General features: G+C 36.6%; 1 protein-coding gene across 1 annotated transcript in view; it reads left to right on the top strand.

The window, feature by feature from the left end:
* LOC103152882 (polypeptide N-acetylgalactosaminyltransferase 10-like) overlaps positions 1 to 18010 on the top strand; it is a 94786-nt gene that overhangs the window by 66481 nt on the left and 10295 nt on the right. Inside the window, exons 5-8 of the mRNA XM_007573537.2 lie at positions 1935 to 2120; positions 4147 to 4330; positions 12711 to 12828; positions 16167 to 16274. Of these exons, the coding sequence (XP_007573599.1) occupies positions 1935 to 2120; positions 4147 to 4330; positions 12711 to 12828; positions 16167 to 16274 (596 nt within the window). The remainder of the gene's footprint in view (positions 1 to 1934; positions 2121 to 4146; positions 4331 to 12710; positions 12829 to 16166; positions 16275 to 18010) is intronic.

The raw sequence follows: 18010 nt of genomic DNA on the forward strand, positions 1-18010 counted from the left end.
CGGGAGCAGGCATGTGTATCTATGTCATGACCGACCAATAGGGCGATATTTGTGCCTGTGAGGGGGAGTTAAAAAGAGTTTTCGAGTCAGAAATCCACTGTGCTGTGTGTGTGTTTCAGAGATAAAGATTACTGATTCTGTGAGACACTCAGCCTCAATTTTTCTCGTTTTTCTCAATTTATGTCGTCATTTTAACTCAGAATCCCACTAAAAGTAATAGCTCCCTTCTCGGGATCAAGCTGAACGTTTTGATACCACTTTTGTGGGGGTGCACACATTAGCGGTGATGGAAGAAAAATAAATAAACTATAATAATAAAGAGACATTCTATTGGGTGTAGAACAATAGGTTCCTGCCATGCATTGCATAACAGGCTCCAATAAGATTATAAGGTTTTAAAAGATTATTTGTAAAGTTTTCAAATATGTCAGTTCAGATAACTGATTCAATAATATTAAGTTTTATCAGGCCACAACTTAAAACAAAAAAGAAATTGGATTTGACTTTAGAAACTCTGGTTGCAAATTATAGTAGGTAGGGAAGAAGATAAAAATAATTATTGCCGACACATTTTTCCTTTAGATGATCAAAACTCATAAATAAAGCAGCATTACCAGTGTATTTTTCAAATATGTTTTTTTTATAGGCAGTTTAACTGTTTGAAGGCAATGGATGTTTACTCCCTCTGAATAACTGTCCAGAGCAGCCTTGGACGCAGTTAAACAGCTTATTTTCCAAGAGACAGATGGATTATAAGACTCTGCTGACACATAATTATTTTTCAGGTGGAGAAAAGTCTTTTTTTTTTTTCTCAGATGCATCTGATTTGTGTTTACCCATGATAAACAGACTTGTGTGTGTATGAAAGCATTCTTGGCTGGTTGGTTTGTACCATATGGTGTCTCATCAAGACTTTTGCCAACAAAGATGGAATTAAAGGCACATTAATTTCAGCAAGATGTTGAGGATTGAAACGGAGGCTGCGAAGCAGATGATGGATGGAATCTCATGGGTTCAGACAATGTATGTTATGGACGGGTTGATGGAGTTCCAAATAGTTAAGATTGGTTTGATGAGTATGGACAGCTTTGGAACGGCCGTGACTGCGGTCGGACTGTGAATAAAAGCTCGCTCTCAGATTTCACTTTATCTTTCTATTGACTCGTCAGAATGTGCTCGACATTCAAACAGAAAGATTTACAAGCTCCATTTGCCACCGAATTGATCTGTCAAAGGCAGCTTTGATGGAATACTGAGGAAAATAAACATGCATTTATGGTTTTCATTTGACTGATTGATGTATTTTTTCAGCAAAAGAAGCTCTTTCTTTGCTCTTGGTCTTGTTCTCCAAGCTGTTGGTTGGACTTAAATAAACTTTATGATTCTGTGGACTTGAGTAATCTTCCCTCTGACAAAGAAAAGTGAGGAGATTATCTGAGGACATACCAGCTATAAGTCCCTTGTGGTACATTATGAATTTTGGTAAAATGATGAGCATCATCATTTTTAGAGGAAGGAAGCGGTAGTTTTTGCCAAGAGCTTTATGGCTCGCACATGTTAGGAGGGGTTGATTTAATCCTTTCTTTCATCACTCACAGTTGGACTCTGACTCTTGAGGCTAACATTCTGTCTAATGACTGCAGTAAAGAAAGAAAAAGTGTTGAAAAGTAAACGGAGTAAGAAGTTTTTCTCAGTTATGGTGAGTGTGTTATGATATAGAGGCCTAAAGGGGAAGGGTTCAGTCTGCAGCATGTGGCACAGGCAGATGTCTTGCTTCACAGAGATGCCTAATGGCTTTCTTTTGATCTTGCTTTGTGAGGGCATGTTCGAGGACAGCTTTTAAAAGCGTCTCTCGTTTTGTGTCAGTAGGTATTAATTTACTGGAAGCCATCTGAATTAATCTGATGATTCTGCCCTCATGTTTTCTCTTCCAGAGCACCTCAAAGTGGCGCTAGAGGAGTACATGGTACGCCTGCCGAAGGTTCGCATCTTGAGGACAAAGAAGAGGGAGGGTCTGATCAGGACTCGGCTGCTGGGAGCCGCCGCCGCCACAGGGGAGGTCATCACCTTCCTGGACTCTCACTGCGAGGCCAACGTCAACTGGCTGCCGCCCCTGATGGGTGAGCAAAGCCTCTCAGCTTCACCAACATCCCATTAACTGTAATTCAATGTACGGAAATCAAGACCCAACAGATAGCTGTTCAGAAGGGTGCCGGACAACTAACCTGAATGACTTGACAAAGATTTAGCTTTTTATTAGTACATTACCTCTATTTTTTTTTTTGTTTGTTTTGCGTTACATTGCAGAAGTATTGCATTCCTTTGCAATAATGTTTATTTTTTATTCATGTGACATCATTGGGAGGGAATGCAAGTCTTTTGTGAAGTTTTGCAAATAAAAACACCCCTCCAGGGCTCTGTGTGTGTCAGGAACAGAAGCTGTGTGTGTTTATTAGCTTTCATATTATTTACAGATGAACTGACCAGGTTTTTTGGTTATCGATGTCTGGTTTTCTTTGACGATGGAGCCAGACTACCTCCATTCATTAATCAAAGCATAACTTTTATCTGCTTAATATTATACTCAGAAAATTGCATGACACCTATAACTACACTTTGTTGATTTATTTATAGACTAAATATGGTAGAATGTCTTTGTTTTCATGGTTTTAATCATTAGGCATAAGAAATATTTGGTATTTTGCAAAGTAACTTGCTGTCTCTCTATCAGAGCTGATCATTTGGCAATCGGCAGATCTCAGGCTGATTAACTGGTGGATTTCTAACATTTTTGCAGCATTTATGTTGACTAAGAGTCAAAACATTTACATTTTCTTCAATTATTTTATGGTAAAAGAATTGCTGTTTTATTAGGATTTAATCAGCTACCAGGTGTTTTCTATTGACTCAAATTAAATACTTGTAATACTGTAAACGTTGGAATTTTGGCACTTTGATGGTTTGTAACAGACAGGTTTGTGTTAGCATCAGACCAGAAAGGAAAGACATCAACATTCATCTAAGAGAAGGAAATTGTAGCTTGTCATTAATTCAAAATGGATCAATATTCATGAGTTTGACAAGATCTTCATGTCAGACTCTACTGACCTCAGCTAACATGTTGGAGGTTAAGTTTCATGGTGTGAATTTGAAAGTTAACTTTACTCTCATGGTTCAACTTGATCGAAATACATGGTGGGTCAGATCATCCACTTATTGCTTATAAAATGTTGACTTAATGATAAAAAGCAACATTATGACAGCTCAAAGCATAACACATTCATACTCCGAGCTTCTCATATTTGTATTATTACATCACACTCGTGTTTCAGGCACTAATGTCAACAACTACAGTTTGCTGAAATTTGCACCGTTTGATCTGAGTTTATTAAAATGTGTTTTGTTCACTTCTCTAATCAAAACCAGTTTTTTCCTTTGATCTTTAAATCGTCACTTTCCAAGCTCTCACTTGTTTTGAACTTATTGTTTTTATATTGTCTGTAAAAATCTTTTGTTGTGTTAAAAAGATGTGAAAAGAGTGAGAGCCTAAACTTTCTGAGAAAGCGCTGAAGGATTCTGGGTTTTCTGGTGGAAAAGAATGAAAGTTTAAGGCCCTGTCACATTGAATACACATTTCATACCTCAAGGCTTCATCCATCTTTTATTTTGCCAAGAATTCAGATTTTTCCAGGCCATGGTAATCCTAAGTGCTTCATTAGAAAGTGAGTGGACCTACTTTCTGGTTTCTAGATGTTTTTGTTGTTGTTGTTGTTGTTGTTGTTGTTGTTGTTGTTGTTGTTGTTTGTTTGTTTGTTTTTTGTTTGTTTTTTTCTTTGATCTAAAAACGCTGAAAGGAAAAGCAGTTGCACTCTGATCTGTGGTCTACCATTTTCAATAAATGAACCAAAGGCTGTTTTTCTTTCTGAAAGTATTGATTCTTTTAAGATTTACTTCTTTATTCTCATTGCATTCATTATGTTTGAATCAGCAGAGAGATGGCTCTCTATCAGCTCCCAGACATCTGCAGTCAGTGAAAAGGAGCAGAGAGTCGGCTTGTTTTTGTTCCTTAAAGCTCTGAAAGCAAAAAGCCAGTCTGTTGCTATTAACTGTCTGCCAACATGTCTGCATTCTCCTCTGACCCCTCAGACCGAATCGCCCAGAACAGGAAGACCATCGTTTGCCCGATGATAGACGTCATCGACCACGACAATTTCGGCTACGAAACCCAGGCGGGCGACGCCATGCGAGGGGCTTTCGACTGGGAAATGTACTACAAACGGATCCCCATCCCTCCGCAGCTGCAGAAGCACGACCAAAGTGAGCCGTTCGAGTGAGTGGAGTTATTTCAGACACATCTCACAATGTCTTTTTCATAGAAATATTCTTCACAATTATCCGATTATGTCACGAATGCATACATCTGTGGGACAAGTGGGGGTGGCGGCCTTTCATCTGGGTTTTCTGTCAGCTTTTCTCTGTTCCAGTACACAGTTACACCTGCATAGTGCATGACTGCTCCAGAAGCTCACATCAGAAGATGAACCCTTTTACATTTATCCTTTTCAAAAGTGCATTGAGCTTTTTTTAGGTTTTTGGAAAAGGATAAATGCCAAAATGCTGCTTTTTTTGTTTAAAGAAATAGAGAGGTAAAAATCCCTGCTGCTTATTAATGTAATTTGCTGCAGCTTGTCAGTAAATCAGCTGAAAGCTCAATAAACTGAATGTGAATGTATGGGGAAGTTACGTTTTTGCACTCAAAATTGTTCAAACTAACAACTTCAAGCTCCTTATTTCATGTATTTTAATATATTATGAGGTACTGTTCTAGCTTGGAGTCAGACTAATCAGAAATATGTAAATTTGTTTTGATCATTATTGAGTGCAGTTTGGGATTTCGCAGAAGTTTTAGAAGGAGTCTGCCGAAGTTTTTGTAGGTCACCACAGCTACACTTCACAGGTCTAAAAACAGCAGTGATGTCATCTGTCTATTTATGACATCCATCCATCCATCCATCCATCCATCCATCCATCCATCCATCCATACATCCATACATCCATACATACATACATACATACATACATACATATAGAGTTTTAGGTCTTCTCTAAAGTAAAGAGTGGATGAAAAACCACCATCTTTATCAGATACCTCCAATGATTGCTTTAAATTCAGAAGAGCAGCAACTCCATGTAGAGCATTAACCCTCATATAACCCCTTAATTAGTAAAACTTGGACAAATAGCTGGAGCTTGAGAGTCAGCTCATGTTATTCCAAAGCCTACCGTTGCTTTAAACTGGTGCCATAGTATTTCTTATCTTGTAAACTCCAGTGTTGTGCTCTGTCAGGTTATAGGATTTATTCATATATGATCAATATGTAAGGTTCACCTGACCATCTGGGAGTGAACGTTCATTACCCTACACACAGTTTATAGGCACCTTTATGTAGTCAGAATTATTGTAGTTGACCAGATTATCCAGTGAAGGAAACCCATCCTGCATGTTTTCTCCACTTGTGGATTGTCTCTCTCTCTTTGGTTTGCTACATCCTTAAGTTTTAGAAATGGCTTTGTAACTCTTTCCTCTCAATTGATTTGTTGTTCTTTTGATATTTTTCACCCACTCGTGTGGTTTTTTTCTAAGTATTTCTTATAGCTGCAGGTCAGATAAGAATCAAGTTGGGTTTTACTTGTACATGTTTAGTTTAATTTATTAATTCATGATTCAAAGAGTGGCAATCATTTATTATTTGAAACATTTGAGTGTGACAGAAAAGCAAAAAGAATAAAATCTGTAAGGGGACAAACACGTTTACACTACAAAACTGAATTGACAGAAAATATACTGCCTTTTAAGTCTTACTTCCAAAAAAGTATTTTTTTTTTCATCATGTTTTTCTCAGTGAAAACTTTTTGCTGTAGTGTCATTATTCGGCATCGCCCTTAGAGCAAAAGCAACCAGAGCAAATAAGCTCAATGTTGCAGTTTTCCCAGGCCAAATAACTGCATGTGATGCCAGACACTCTATTTGAGTGACCATTTGTCTGTTTAGATGCCAGAGACTATTTAAAAATACTGTAGGTATCATCAGGCAGAGGGGTCTGTGCAGGAAGATAAGAAACCAAAGAAGAAATAAGCTGCAGAACAATCAGAATCAATCCTCATTTCTTGAATTAGTCTGCTCTTCTTGCTCAATGAAATGACCTTCATCAGTGCAAATTCAATTTGAGTCACAAAGATTTCATTTTCTTTCTGATTGACATTGCTGCTGCAGAAAATGAGGCTCAGTGGGATGGCAAATCCATCATGAAGGTGTGCGTGTGCTTGTGTGTGTGTGTGTGTGTGTGTGTTAAAATGCTAGTGAGGATGATTTTATCCATCTTCTTGTCTGTCATTGACTATTTAGTCAATGTAAGTACCTGTTGTTTCCATTTTCTGCCTTCTCTTTTTCTCATCTGTTCCTTAGCAGCGAATTTAAGCTTCTAGTTTTTATTCAAGGTCAACAGACTGAAATAAAGAATAAAAGCTAGAGCATTTCTAATTAATCCTAAATTGTGAGCAGCAATATAAATGGCCCATTGACTTGGATTTTTCCTCCATCTAAAGAAACTGATACTCTATCCCAGACAATAGTTCTGACACCAGAAGGGTTTTAGACCAGCAGATCTTTAATTAAACCAGTGAAAATTGGTCCAAATGTAGCCAGTAACCAAGTGACACTTTCATTTTCTGCTCCCATCTTCAGGGCAGTTTCAGTCAGTGTTAAGATATTCAAGTCTTTTCTTTTTTCTTTATTTTTATTTCATTCGTTTACATTTTTAAATTTTTATAACTTTTCATTTATCTTTTTTAATCACAGAGGACACCATTGCAATTTTGTGATGTTCCACCTACATAGTGACAAACAATTATATGTCTTATATTTTTCCAGCTTCTGTTCAATTTTGGGGGGGGATTTTGGATTTTCGTTAGGTATAATCCATAATGATTAAAATAAAATATAAATATTTCAAGCATATCACTGTGTGTAATCAATCTGTATTACATATTTGTCTCACTTCTTGATCACAGTAGTGGGATAATAGAACTTAGTGACATTCCTTTTTACTTAGATGTGTCTGTAGGCATTTTTTTCATAAAGTGTTTCATAAAGTGAAAACTGTTTAAAAAATATATGCATTTGTACTTGGAGAAGTACTTGGACTTCCCTAAGTACTACAGTGTCTAAACAGAACCCCATGAGCTGCACTTAAATTTCCCTTATTTTCTCTTAAGTTGGTCTTTTACCAGAGTATAGATGCCCTGGAAATGTCAGCTGAACCTTGTTAAATAAATAATGTTTATCTAAAAATATTTTATAAACGATGTCCTTGTGGATATTGTAGCTTGAAAAAATATTGCTTGTCTTCTTTTCGTATAATCTTTGACCATTGGTTTCCATACAGCTTTACACAATGTAGTCACTTAGCAACACACGATCAGCGCTGAGAGTGGTGACAGGAGGTCGACTCATTACCATTTTAGATGAAGGGAAATACAGTTACAGGCATTTTGTGTGGTTTTGAGAAGTGGCTTGTTATTTTCTAACAGATGGAAATTATGTTGTTATCTGGTGTTTATGTAGTCAACTGTTATATTTACATAAATGTGCTAAAACTTTTTTTTTTACAAAGGGCACTTGATGAAGTTGTTTTTTGTGAAAAGTGGCACAAAAAGAAGTAACAACTTTGTTTAGTGTGTATGTAAAGTACGCCGCAAACTTAATTAAATCATTAATTAAGTTAATGATACATTACCATGTTCATGGTAATGTTCATTTATATGTGTGAGCTATATTATATATAAAAAGGTGATGTACATGCAAACATGTATGTCAAGTTTAATTGCATAAACCTTAATGCAAAGTTGTGTCTAAATTAACTACAATGATATTGTTTCTGCACATTGAAAGATGTGAAATATCATAGTTTGATAGGAAAAACACGACCTGGTTCGGCAGAGGCCTCCATCGTGTGTAAACCATCACCGTTTTAAAGGGGAGGTGTTGAGCAAAAATGACTCTTTTAAGCTTTATATCATGCTGTTTTTATTTCACTCTTTTTACAATAATAAAATAAAACTTTCAAACTAACCTTATTTGACCTGTCAGCTTTTAAAATAAGTCTTCAATAAAATATTACAGTTTGTTAAATGTAATATCTATTTTAGTTCTAAAATGGGAGCAGTCACATAACTACGAGTCTTCTTTCGTTTTAACATATTTGCTGCTGGTGTGTCTGAGTGCAGCAGGAACATCTAGTTTCCTTTTGTTTCATCGTCATTACTATCACTACGAAGTTGGGATGTTTTTACTCATTATTTCTGTTTTGCCACGTTTGTTTTTGTGTCCTTGGTTCCTCCCCACCCTTTCTGTCAGAACAGAGCACTTACTGTTTATTCAAGCAAACTAACATTCCTATGTTGAATAGAAAGGTGCTTTTTTAAAATGCAAAAACACTTGAATGTTCTTTCTGTGGTGTCATTAAAATATATTTTAAATGAAAATTCTTATGTTTTAGGAATTTAAAAGGCCCCAGATTTCCTTTATTTAGTCCTAGATTGTATGTATTTGTCTCTTCAGTAAGTACGTTTGATCCTTAAATACATTTCCATCACTCTTTTTGTTTTGGTTTGAAAATAACAATGCACTGGTGACATTCATTTATAGTATTTAGCAGATTTAGTTTAAACACAAGGATTATGTTTAACTTACTGAGGTTTGAAGTAGAATAAATGTAGGTTATTAACTGAATAATTCAAATAATTTCTTTTAAATCTGCACTAGAAGTCTCAAATTTAACATAGTGAAACTTGTAGGAATTCTGGTTGAGACAAAACAAATTGTGAAATTACATGTTTAGTTTCACTGGTTTCCAATGTGGCCGTGGGCTTTTGGGCATTCACATAATTATTCAGCATGATTAACAAACCCCATTATAGTACCAAATATTGGGTCCTAAACTTATGAAAGCATTATTATGTAATGTGTTACTTCTTTTAGTAATAGAAGTAACACATTATTTCAGTGTACATAAAGGAAAAACAAGAGTGAATTTTAATGATGCAACATAAATAATAAAGTTGAAACTTGCTTTTCAGACTTGAAGTTTCTGCTGGGTGAGATTTTCTCATTTTTATTAAGACTTGCTAATTTCCTGAAGCTTATATACTGTAGGGATTTTCTATTTATTTACAGTATAGCTAAACATGTTCATGTTAGTCATCATGTTGCACATGGTTAAAATATACTGCCTTGTGAAAAGTAATCTCCCCCAAAGAAACTGTGTTTGCTTCTGCAAAACTCTTGGGAGGTGAAGTGTGTTTTTTTGTTTTTTTTCCCCTCCGGTGAGCAAGAGCTAACAATCTTCACCCTGCAAATCAGTGCCCACACAGTGTCTCTGCAATGCCTCTGCTTGGCTCACACACTCCGCTGAACATGACCACACGGTTCACACACAACGCACCACTCCTCCTTGTTTCCCCTTGCAGCCGGCGTTGTTTACCCTTTGTCGCCCGATGATGAGGAAAGTCTGTCTGGTTGTGTTTCAGTCTCGAGGGACGATGTGTGTCTCTGATACCATCATGTTTGATTTTGGTTTCTTTCACTGGACAAACAAAAGCTGACTGACTCTCTGTTACCCTGCCTTTAAATTAATGGAGAAAATATCTAAGGATTTGTAGCAAGATGAGAGAAAATATGCAATTTGGCCCTAACAGTGAGGTGTCTGTAACATGTATACAGATGTTTTGTTCAAAACACATGGAGGGAGGAAAGGACGGATAAATTGGAAAATAAACAGCGTTTCGGAAATAACCTCGAGACCGATGTAACGGATCGTGGTCTTGGTGAAGGCAGATCTCATCAGTCGTCAGCTTCTGTCTCATTTTTCAATGAACAGACTCATCTCGGCAAAAAATTAGCTCTCCTGAATGGCACCACGGGTCAAATGTGAAGATGTTGAGAACATTCTGTGCCTGAAAAAAAGAGACTGTTCCCACTGCGCATACATCTGAAGAACATTGACTAAATTCTTATTGGTTCCTGGTCTTTTTAATTGAGTGTTACTGAGTCACACCTAATGGTTTTAGTTTCTGAACATGAGCAGTTAACATGAGCAGTTCTAACTAAAGTTCTAACTAGCAGTTAGCAAACCCTAATAAATAGTTTTTAATTACTTTTAATATGAATTAAAAGGGCCTTAATTTCTACTTAAATCGTTGTGCTACATAATACCTTCTATTTAAATATGCATAGTTTTAGGTTTTTATGAATATCATGGGATGCTAAGACTGTTTTCCTTTCCATTTGCCACATTGTCTGGCATGGATATAGGGTGTATACATATATACTCAGGTATATTGGGGAGCTGAAATCTGCCAATACTTGAGATGCCTCTGAAGATGCCGTAAACTATGTTGATTGCTCAAGCACAAAATATACTTTAAAATGCATTCATATGATCAGTGGAAACTGTGTGAGCACTACCGCAGAAGCTAACAGTTTTCCTCATCTCCGCTCTTGAAGTGATACTTGGCACCAAGGAAAATGAATGGTGCAAATCAAGTAGCATAGCGTCTAGGTATTTTAGCTTCCCAACCTGTTTTCTTTCAAATATTTTTGATAAACTCACTTTATGCAACATTTTAAATCTCCCAGATAGACCCTAAAATCAAGAATTCATGCTATTACTTCACTTCTACTCATGGCAAAATTAACCACTACTTTTTCTATCAGGGAGAGGAATATCGCTATTGATCAAAACCAGTTACATGATCTCTATCACCATTAGTCAAGTAATGAAAGCTGTGGGATTACTTAAAAAAAATCTATCCAGTTTAGGGTAAAAGTAAAAAAATAAGAACAGACTGTTGTGGTGTGCTATGTAGAAAATAGTGGAATAAGCAGGCATCACACGTAGCTCAGCTTCAGTACTCTCTTTACTTTCTTCTTCTTCTCCTTCTTTCCGCATCTCTTATCTTGTACATAGTCAGAGCTCCCCCTGCTGTCCTTTACATGCAATAACAAGACATAACACAGACCTTATAGATTTTTTTTTTCTTTGTCCCATTTTGTAATAGAACAGATTACTAGATACACTGCTCAGACAAGCAGAAAGCTTTTAAAATTTCTCATCAAAGAAACCACAATTTATTTCCAATGACTGCACTTTGGATCGGAGCTGTGCTATTAAGAAAACACATTCTGAAGCACTACATTGGATTAGCTGAGTTTTAAAGAAATGTTTTAGAGTACACCATTTATTATACATCACATAAACTCTACAAATCTTTTCATGTGTCTTTTAATTTGCTTTTTATTTTACACTAATTGGTAAACTATTTACTGGCTCCTGCCAGGTTGATGATAACTTTGTGCTTGATGTGGAGACGTTCTGATGTCTTAGTCTTTTTCAAGAAGGTGAAGCAGGAAATGGATAGATGGATTATGACTTCATCCACAGAAATAAGAGATGTATTAGTCTGACTTGATGAAAATTAAACTGTGTCCTATGGAAATCTTGAAAGCTTCATCAACAAATGGGAAACGTGCCTCATACATCCAGAATATTCATTTTTCTTTATTTTCAGATGCATTTTACTGGTAGGGAACCCCGGGGCAACCCTACTGCTCATTCAAATGCATCCCCAGTCCACTTTTTTTTACTGAAATGCGACCTATCTTAGACTTTTTTACAGCTGTCTGAATGACCCAATTCTGATCTTTTCACCCAGAGAAAAGCTGAACTTTGCCACTGTGGTACTAATTTATATGCATGTCTGATTGTTTTTAAAAGCCTCTGCAGTCTGAACAGTCTTGCCACAGTCCAGTTTTCATGTCATTGATGTTAGACATGCGTCACAATTATGAAATGATGAAAGAAGTGAATCAGACTTCTCTACAGAAGTTCCAGCCAACGCTTCACAATAGGTCTTTGCTATAGTTGTACTTCCTTTTATTAGCTTCCTTCGACTTATGATCTTCTGACAATAAAGTCGACTCCCATTACTGAATAAGCTTTAAAAGCGATCTATAGACGGTGGCATCCATCATTTCTTCCATAAGCAGTCCGCTGCTGTGTGACGTCAACGTTCTTCTTCTTCGCTTTGGAGACATAAACCATTCATACACAAGTCTGACAGCGGTTGGGTTTAATTAGTAGCATAAATGCAAGAAAAACATATTAGATTTCAGCAAAAAATTAAATAAATAGAAATTGAGCATCTAGAGTTGTGTGAACGTAGCCTTTGTGTCCCTTGAGGCCTGGGACCTTTTAACCACATTCCCCAGTGTTGGATGAAGACAATACAGGATTGGTGAATCATTGATAGAAATTTGATAAAATGATGTTACTGTGCTGTGGAAGGGGACTAGGAACATAAATCATTTGGGAAAATATTAAAGCAGGTTTGTTTTTTTCTTTCCCCATCGATGGCATTTACTCCTATCCCAACTTATTTTAGTATTTCTTTGTTGGCATAGTAACAGCAAAATTATTCAATCATCTACTCAGCTTAGAGTAATTATTTATACTTGAATGCAAAAAAATGATGAAAATAGGAAAAAAGGAAAAAGCTATTATCCTATTTTTAAATTTTTTTAAAGTATTTATTTTGCTTTCTTTTTGTATTTTTGTTGTTTTATCTGACTGTCGGCTGTCTTCATCTTCCAGGTCTCCAGTGATGGCAGGCGGACTGTTTGCTGTGGACAGGAAGTGGTTCTGGGAGCTGGGAGGATACGACACCGGGCTGGAGATCTGGGGAGGAGAGCAGTACGAGATTTCCTTCAAGGTAAATAAAGAAAGATAGTTCCAAAGAGCCGCTTCAGCAATGTGAACAAATACTGGATATATTTTATGTTGAGAAGCAGTGACAGTGTACTCATGCCTGTCACAATTTACATAATTACCTTTTTCCTACTATCTGAGCTGGGAGTGTCCGTTCTGTGTAATGGTTTCCTTTCAGCCATCTAAAAATGAATCAGTGATAATGGTAAAAAAGTGAAACATCCATCAGTTTTCATGTCGTGTTCCACCGTTTGTGGGCCCTGAATTAGCTTAAATGGCACCAAGTGTTTATCTCAAGGCACTTAACTTATATCCTTGGACTGACTGAATTTTAATGAATGTCTACAGACATAAACATCAGGAAATTAGCGGTGAAGCCAAAGCTCGCAGCATTACTTTGGAGCTATTTTGGTCGCATGCCAAATTGAAAAGGAAAGCCAATAATTCGAAGGAGGCTTTAAGCTTGATTTGCAACTTGGTGGCGGTTAAAGGTGCCAGTACCACAAATTTAAGGAAAATAGGGGCATTAGGAAGTGTCCCCTCTCTTTCTTCCTCTCTTTTTACTAATGAAAGTATATTTTTGGAATGGCTTCCCATCCAATCTGAGAAGCATTTATAGCATCGTTTATGTTTAGCTGTTATTGGTTTAATCTGTGCACACAAGTTTTGCTAAACAGCTCTACGAAATGAATCTCTTTTGTAGAATATCTAAGCATTTCATCCACAGCTCATAAAAAACCTTTAAGACTTGTTGAGCAGCACGCAGCGTTCCTTGTTATGATTTCTGCTCTCGACTGGAGTACAAAGCATCGCATGGATGAGTTTCCACATTAATCATGCTCTGAGTTCCATATTAGATTATGTTTTTGTCTGGCGCTTCAGCATGAATTATTCTGTAACTGCTTGTGACTCGTCTTGGCTGCCTCTGTCAGTGAGCTCCGGACAAACAGACACAACTGCCCGTCACAATAATTCAATTATACTTTGAACGAGTAAGGACTTTTGTCGTCTCACTCAATTAAGCACAAAGGCCACTGCTGAGAAGGTGGATTTGATTGGACATATGCTGCAGTGTGATGCTATTGTGGTTGTTCTTTAAACTGTATTGTGCATTTATTGAGTAGAAACCTTTTGTCAAAAATTTAATTTACTGTCAGACGTCTTTGAATTTCTGTTGCTTCTTCATTCTAACGTTTGCCTCTTTGATGATTTGCTGCTAATTGGAATTGAATGAAATTGACTTAACATGCACAAAACTTACATTACTGCAAATGATTTAGTTTTGAATGAAATGTGTGTGATCCACTCAAACACAATCTCAAAGAAACATCACCAAGCTAGGCTTTTTCCTTCCATTCAATCCACTTTTAAGATGCAAGTGGGATTGAATAGAGATTTTTCTTTAAAAAAAAAAAGATTAATTTGTGAGTCTCTACATTTGATATGTTGTCCTAATTAAGAATCCAAGCTTCAAGAGAGTATTGCATTTGCCAAAGAGTGACATTTTTGTGCTGTTTTGTTATTTTTCCATTAACATTTGGCTCTGCAGCCTAAACTGCTTGCTCATTTGTGAGATGTAATAAGATTTTATATAGATTTTTAACCCTACTTTATTGGATTGAAGATGCAACACTTGTTTTTATATTGCAAGTGCAACATTTTAAATAAGGGTGATTTAAGCAATACTGATGGGCTTGGACGAGGTTCACAATATTACATTGTTACAGAATCTCTAAGGGTTTAAGTTATTAGAAATGATCATATCAGCATTTTGGCTTCAGATCTGAAGTGGCTGCACTGTGTCCTAATAAAGACCTGCTTCAAAGGTGTCTTTATAATGCACTTCATCCACACACTGGCTTTTAATGTTAAAGCACCATCACACTGAAGTGGACCCCTGGTGTTCATGGATGTTAGAGACCACAACCATTCTGAGATAGTTAAAAGCCACAAATATTTCAGATTGTTTCTAAAAATTCTTATAGCTGACTGTTTTTGGTAGATTAAACATCAAACATACCTTAATATACATTAATAAACAGTGGACATTATCTTGGCATTACCAACAAAGCTATTGTACAGTTTCCTTATCTCCATTCTTGGGGTACAGTCGCAATCTACGGGAAATCCATGAATCGATCAATCCGCGAATACCGAGCCTGTGTTGTGCAAAGATATGCTGCCATGGATAAAACACGCTCCAGCAATTCCTTTGAGGTTTTGGAATTCTGGTAGCATCGTAGCTTTGAGACAATCAAAGTGTTATATTTGTAAATTTGTTGGCAAAATTTGTAAAGGGCAACCTAATAAGTAATTCCTACAGATTCACAGACTGAGCTGATTTTGATTTGTGCCAACTGGGCCTCCGTAGTTCTGTGGCCCAGTGAAGCTTCTTCATTTATCATCCAGAAGTTGTTAGCAAAGGGCTTGAAATGAAAAGTTTAGAAAAAAAGAGGATGAGAAGTATCCTATATTGAGTTTAAACATCAATGGAGAGCTGAGAAACACATGTTGCTGCTGCAGTGCATAAACAGCACTTTAAGAAGTAAAGCTGGGATGCAATTAAAAACTAAGAAATTCATGGCTTTCTATGTAATGAATTATGATTTATTACATTTTTAGCAATCTTTGGTTGTATTTTAATCTTCATATGAAGGAAAGAAGCCCTCAAGACTTTCTATAAAACACAGTTATTAAAGTCACAGCATTTTCATTAAAATGTTATATTACATCCTGTAGGAGAAATGTATTATCTTGAACTCCACCAAAAGGTAGAATTGAAGAATACGCAGAAAAATGATATTTGTAGTTACGGTAGCATATTTTGTTTTTTTCCTGTCTGATGGTTTCTACATGGTTTGACAGTTTACAGATTTTTTTAAAGTACGTAATTCATCAGCCAGTCCCTGCTGATGAAGTTCAGATTTCCTTCAGTGTGTATTTGAAGGCTGCCTCGTTTTCTCTCAATTAGTGTTCCACTTCTAGAGTCCAATTCTTCTAAGCACAGGTGACTTTTCTTCATAAGCTGTGTGTGTAATTGGAGGATTCCTTTACAAAACACCAGAATCACACATTGAGATTCGTAGAAATCTCATGCTGCCAGCATTCTGCTCCATGTTTTTCTGCTAGCACATATCACACCATGCAGTCACCTTCTGTCCTGCTAATCTATTCTTTTGAATTTGACCCCAGTTAGCTTTTTTTTTTGTTCTGCAGTGCTGTTTGGTCTTTCATCTCTGATCTGTTCACCTTTTCTAATCTGATGCACGAATAAAGCCGAGTCCAAAACAACATTTTCTGATACAGATCTCTGCTGACTCCCCTCTCGTCATGTCACTGTAGGTGTGGATGTGTGGCGGTCGCATGGAGGACATCCCCTGCTCCAGGGTGGGACACATCTACAGGAAATACGTCCCATATAAGGTTCCAGGAGGCGTTAGCCTGGCCAGGGTAAGATCCACATCATTTAATGACATATTGATGTCAACAGATAAACAGAGAGCTTTGTTTAGACAATGTGTTTATAATCTCCAGCTGTGTGTGTAGGCTTTGTTATATCGATATCATAATCCAATGTTGGACATAAAGTCCAGCAGTGGAATGTTTGTCTACAAATGTTATCCTTTGAAAATTTAAAGAAAATGAATTTTATTATTTGGTGTGTTCTGTTTTTGCAACAACCAAAGCTGCTTCGATTAAAGATCATTAATAATATTACTAATATATATATATATATTTTTAAATAGATAAAAATTAAAAGTTAAACTCTGAAGAGGTTCAAAAGATGTAGGAGGATGTAGGAGTGATTTAGTTTTAGATTTCCAGTGGCAACAAAAGTTTTGAGACTTTGTTCAAATTTTTATAGTAAAGGTTTAAAGTTGTTAACTCAGAAAAACGGTACTTACCTAAATTCTGCTACCTGTGGATTTTTAATGTATAAAACTTGACATACATTAAAATGGATTGCAGTGTTGTGGTCAAGACCACCTAACCCGAGACCAAGACAAGACCAAGACCAGAGTGTATCGAGACCGAGACAAGACCAAGACCTTTGGGGAGGGGAGGAGAGTAACAGAAACATGTTATTGGTTGGATTTTAATCGGTGCGTTTTGCATCCAGTGAAAACAAACATGTTAACAAATAAACTGGACAGAATGCTGTACGTTTAGTGATATTTTCACAGTTGCGGTCTCGACTGGTCTTGAAATAAAATGCCGAGTTCTCAGCGCCCGAGACCGAGACAAGACTGAGACCAAATACGGTCGAGACCGAGACCAAATGTGGTCGAGACCGAGACCAAATGTGGTCGAGACCAAGACCGATCTCGAGTACTACAACACTGATGGATTGATTACAAAAAGTAGAAAAATAGTTTTTATGTTAATTGTAGTTTTCAGACCAGAGTCTTACAAATTGAAAACTTTAAGAACTTTTGCAATTGTTAAAACAAATAAATGCAATTTGTAGTCTTGTCACAGTTGTTGGTAGAAATAGAGAGAAAAGAGAAAAAAAGACATCATGCAAAAGGAAATAATTGACCCCATTTTAATTTATCATGCGATTAATCGATTTATTACTTATGGAGAGAGGCCAGGCAGTTTGTTTATTTCTGATTCATACTAAACCTTGAAACATATCGTATCAGGAAATGTTTATTGGGATTAGGTATTTTGTGTCAGCAATGTGTTTCACCTTTTAGCTCAAAAATGCGTCAAAACTTCTCCATTTGTAATCTGAAACCTAATATTTTCTAATAATTAGCTCACATAACACTGAATGTTGAGAAATGTTCATCTGGCCTGAAGTGGAATATTCTTTACCATCCATGACTCATTCAGACACCTTTCTGTGTTTTGCTCTGCTGAATGTATGACTGAACCTCCTGACCTGTGTTGCTGCTGTGTCTGTATAGAACAGAGACCTGGAGATCTGGAGCTGCAACGAGGTGTATAAAGTCCATTCGAGCAGCAATTTGAGTAAATGGTGCAAGTTTTACTTGTCCATAATGGCACAAGAGAATTGATTTAAAGTATTTAATTCTTTGTGTTATTAGCTCAAGTTTTTGTTTGCAAATAACAAAAAAAATAAACGGGAGTCAAAAATTATTCTTGGCAAGAGATGTTTAAGAGAGATTTTCAAAATTTGGCTCAAAAGCAGTGAAATATTTTTTGTGTGTTTTTAAAAA

This window comes from Poecilia formosa, unplaced genomic scaffold (assembly GCF_000485575.1).
Source record: "Poecilia formosa unplaced genomic scaffold, Poecilia_formosa-5.1.2 Scaffold332, whole genome shotgun sequence".
NCBI classification, from domain to species: Eukaryota; Metazoa; Chordata; class Actinopteri; order Cyprinodontiformes; family Poeciliidae; genus Poecilia; species Poecilia formosa.